The sequence below is a fragment of the Frankliniella occidentalis genome, unplaced genomic scaffold, assembly GCF_000697945.3.
Source record: "Frankliniella occidentalis isolate FOCC.00 unplaced genomic scaffold, Focc_3.1 Scaffold2, whole genome shotgun sequence".
NCBI classification, from domain to species: Eukaryota; Metazoa; Arthropoda; class Insecta; order Thysanoptera; family Thripidae; genus Frankliniella; species Frankliniella occidentalis.
Window position 1 is genome coordinate 2,640,870 of NW_026267132.1, and position 4,009 is coordinate 2,644,878.

The 4,009-nt window shown below is 56.5% G+C and overlaps 1 protein-coding gene across 3 annotated transcripts in view; it reads left to right on the forward strand.

Moving 5' to 3' along the window:
- Window positions 1-4,009, forward strand: part of LOC113204412 (rhotekin-like) — a 97,228-nt gene that overhangs the window by 16,028 nt on the left and 77,191 nt on the right. Inside the window, exon 2 of one of the 3 annotated variants that reach the window (XM_052263735.1) lies at window positions 1,690-1,779. The exons of the other annotated variants lie outside the window; for them this stretch is intronic. Coding sequence (XP_052119695.1) covers window positions 1,690-1,779 — 90 coding nt within the window. The remainder of the gene's footprint in view (window positions 1-1,689; window positions 1,780-4,009) is intronic. 3 annotated transcript variants of the gene reach the window in all.

Sequence of the window (4,009 nt, forward strand, 5' to 3'; positions counted from 1 at the left end):
TTTTTAGCAGATGATACGCAGTTATCATCAGCTTGTACTCTCGTAAAGTTGTAAGTTCATCAGTGAAAGCGTAAAGTAGTTTAAGCGTAAAGTTTAAAGTTCGCCAGTTGAAGCAGCAGCTTGGTTGAAACGCAGTAGCAGCTATCCCATATATTGGTGGAGTGCGGCTCTCGCGCGCCCCCGTGCGTCCGGCCGCGGTCCTGTTCAGACTATTCAGTGCTGTTCAGTGCTGCTCAGACCTCGGTTCAGACGGGCGTCAATGAACAGCCATAAATGCTTCGGTCGCAGCTTGACGACTCATTTACGACCTCGTAAAGAAATAGGCAGGCGCAGGACACGCAGCCGCGCTCGCCGTGTCCCGCCGCACCGCGCACCGCCGCGCACCGCCCCCACCCCGCCGCACCACGCCCCGCCGCGCCCCGCCACCCCACGCTAACGTTCAACGCTGCCGTGTTCAACGGCATGCGCTGCCGCGCCGATGCGTTAAGCGCCGAGCCGTTAACGCCAATGCGTTAAACGCCGATGCGTTAAACGCCGATGCGTTAAACGCCGATGCGTTAAACGCCGATGCGTTAAACACCGATGCGTTAAACGCCGGAGTTATGAGGAGTAAACGCTGAACGCTGCGCGCGGGGCCCCCACTCACGTTCAATGCTTGCCCGCGTTCACGTTCAACGCAGCTGGCCCACGTTCGCGTTTGAACGCTGCCCCTCGTTCGCGTTAAACGCTGGTTCGCGTTCATAACGCCGGCCAGCGTTCGCAATAAAGAACGTTGCCCCTCGTTCGCCGTTCGCGTTCGACGCTGCCCCGCGTTCGCTGTTCGCGTTCGACGCTGCCCCGCGTTCGCCGTTCGCGTTCAACGCTGCCCCGCGTCCAGCGCCGTGCACATTGCTGCACTATAACACGTTTTGAGTTGTTGGTTTCGAGTCGTGTGAGTTTGGAGTAAAGGCTCAACGCTAAACGTGTAAGTCATCTGCTTTCACGTTAGCGTTAGCGTTAACGTTTTTTCTTTTCTTCGCTTTCCGGAAATGCACAGACAGGAGGCTTGTCTGCCGCGCGCGAGGATGGCGATAAAGAAGAAAAAAAAATACGAAGCAGCTTTGAAGAAAAGAATGAGGGGTCTGGCGCGGCGCGAAAGGGACGATTCTTCTGGACGCAACGGTCAACGAGTGTGTCCGGAGACGTTGGAGAGGAGGACTGCTGCTGCCGCTGCTCCCAAGTTGGGCGGGCGCGCGGCGCATTCCGGCGACGTTTCCTTCCCCTGCCAGGTGCGGCCGGTGCGGCCGGTGCAACTTATGGTCTGACGGCGCCCTCGGGGCCCTGGGCATTGGGCATACCCTCCCGCGCTTCCCTCACCCTCACCATGAGTGTTTCTCTTCCTGCTCCTGCCTGCTTGCATAGCGGCCCAGGGGGACAGCGGGGGTTGATCAAGGGGGTCCTACACTGAAAAACAATCAGTGTACAACCCTCCGAAAAGATAAATTACAGGGAAATCAAGAAAAAAATCCGTAAAAGTCAGAAATAAATTTAAAACATCAGGAAAATTCAGAAAAATTAGGGAAAAACATAAAAAAATAAACTGGTGTCCGCTTTTAGTTATAGAGGACCCCTCTGGGCTGATCGGGGCGCATGAAGAGTCTTCTTCTTCTCTGTGTTTGCTCTCGACTGATGTGTGTTTGTGTGTTCCAGGTAAGAGCCGGCAGGGCTGCTGCAGCGTCCGCCGCCGCCGCCACCGCCGCGTCGTCGTCTGCCGCCGTCGTCTACGCCGATGAGAACGAGGCAAGTAGCGCTGCTGCTGCGGGGCGGGCGTGTGCGGCCTGCCGCGCGGCATTGCGCAAATAAACTTGTCCCAGGTCGCGGGTCGCCTTCCTGGAGCCCGGCCTGGAGCCGCTGCTGGGCCGCCGCCGCTATGGGGCCGTCGTGGGGCCGCGACCCGCGAGAGACTAATGGGGAGAGCGACGGCGCATCGACCGGCAGCGCGGTCATAAGCTTTTCCGGTCCTATATCTGCAGAGGTGTGTGATGTCACCGGCTGAGAGAGAGAGAGAGAGAGAGAGAGAGAGAGAGAGAGAGAGAGAGAGACCGCCCGTCCCGGCAGTGCCATCCCGGTCGCGCTGTTATCACACCTCACTCGCCTGCAGGCGCGGGTGCGCCAATGCGCCAAACTGCATCGCATTGCTTACCTATGCGGAGCGTGTCCGCGCCGCCAGCTCCAAGTCTGGCAGGTCCGCGCCCGCCGCCGCGCCGCCGCTTTCCCCACGCGCGCGCGACGCGTCCGTCGTCTGCTGGAAGCGTCGTCTGCTATGCGTCGCGGCGGACCTCGCGGGCCCCCGGGACACTTTATGACAACCGTAAAAACACGTTTTCCGTGTTTACTCGTGTCGCTTCACGGCTGCTCAGATTTTTAATTTTTCATTAGAGCAGAGCAGCTGATACATTCAAAACGTCTAGTGTTGCGTGACCACAGTGTGGTCACGATTTTTTTTTTCCAAGCCCAAGAAGCAACACCGAACGTGTTAACATGTTCGTTCTTATATTAAAACTAAACCCTAAAACAGCTACTGGTATACTGACCGTTTAATGTGCCTAGATAGCTTAGATAGCTTGACGCGGACGCTCTACGCGGCTCCGCGGCGCTTCCCTTGAAAATCGGCGCTAATTTCGAATCAGTTGAGTACCGCCCCCACCTCCCTCCTTTCCTCTCCCTCTACAACCTCCTACCTCCTCGGTCATTTCGTAACGGCCATTGCCATGCTATCCATTTATCCAAATTACTGGGAATCAGCTGGCAGCTGGTCGGGCCTATTGGCTTCTAATTTTCGTTCCACACGCCTCTCGTAGCTTCATTTCTTCTTCCTTTCTTTCTTTTCTGTTCTTCTACATTTGTGACCGGCTCCGTTTCGCTGTAAACATTGTACTGCCGTCACTTTGTCCTCGGGTTAAACGGGTTTGCCCGCCGTCTACCACGGCGCCCTGCCCTATGACCCCTTCTGAGTAGGAACGCATCCAAACACCTGCATTCGGTAGAGTATTGAAATTGTGCTGCGTGGTCTGATAGTTACCCTGTATTCTGGTGTACTTCAACCTCAGCGGAAGGCCTAATTCAAGGCCCCGCGCCTAAAACTTACACGCCCTCAGGATTTCTGGAACTAGCTGGAGAATCGTAATCGGAGGCACGAATCGGACATTCCCAGCAGCAGCAATGCCCTTTTAAAATAAATCGGTCTGTTGGCACTGAAAACAGGTTGAGTCGAAGCACTTTTCTTTTCTCCTTCTGAACTCGGTGCACGCGGCCGGCACTGGTGTAGAATGACCCCAAGAGGTGCGTGTTACCCGCAATGCCGGTGCCATTATCTGGCTATCAAGGGGAGCAAGTGAGAAGGAGAGGCAGGCAGAGAGACAGAGAGAGGAGAGAGAGAGAGAGACCAAATCAGGTTCAGGTTCGTCCGGCCGGCTGCTGGTCGGCAGCTCGCCAGGCTCCCAGCTAGCCCCGCGTCGGGCAGCAGGGGACTCTCGCTTTTGAACACTCTTGCTCTTAACTGATCCCTCCGTTCTCATTTTTCCGTCGCTTCCTGCCCTGCAGCCGCTCCTCCGGCTTCTCACTTCCCCTGGAACGAGTGTGTGTGAGAGAGCAGAGGCACGACCAATCTACGCATCCATCTGTGTGGCCGGGCGGGGCCGACGGCCGACGGCAGCTCGGGCCGCAGCAGCGCCCGGTGTCAATAATCAGGATGCAGCGGCGGAGGCCTCAGGACGCACCGCAAAGGGCTTGGCAATAACGCACCGTAGCCAACGCTAGCGGCCGGGCTGCTGCGGCTTGAGCCGGGCACTCCGGTGCGGTCACCAGCAGCAGCCTCGCTAGAAGCTTGACGGCCCAGGTCTTAAGCTACTTCTACTCAAAGATAAAAGGTATTAACACAAAATATTTTTGTTGTGTTCAAGATGCAATTAAGACTAAATTAACAAGCTGGGCCCGCTCTTCCGCCAAACCAAGTTGCCAGCTCCGCTTC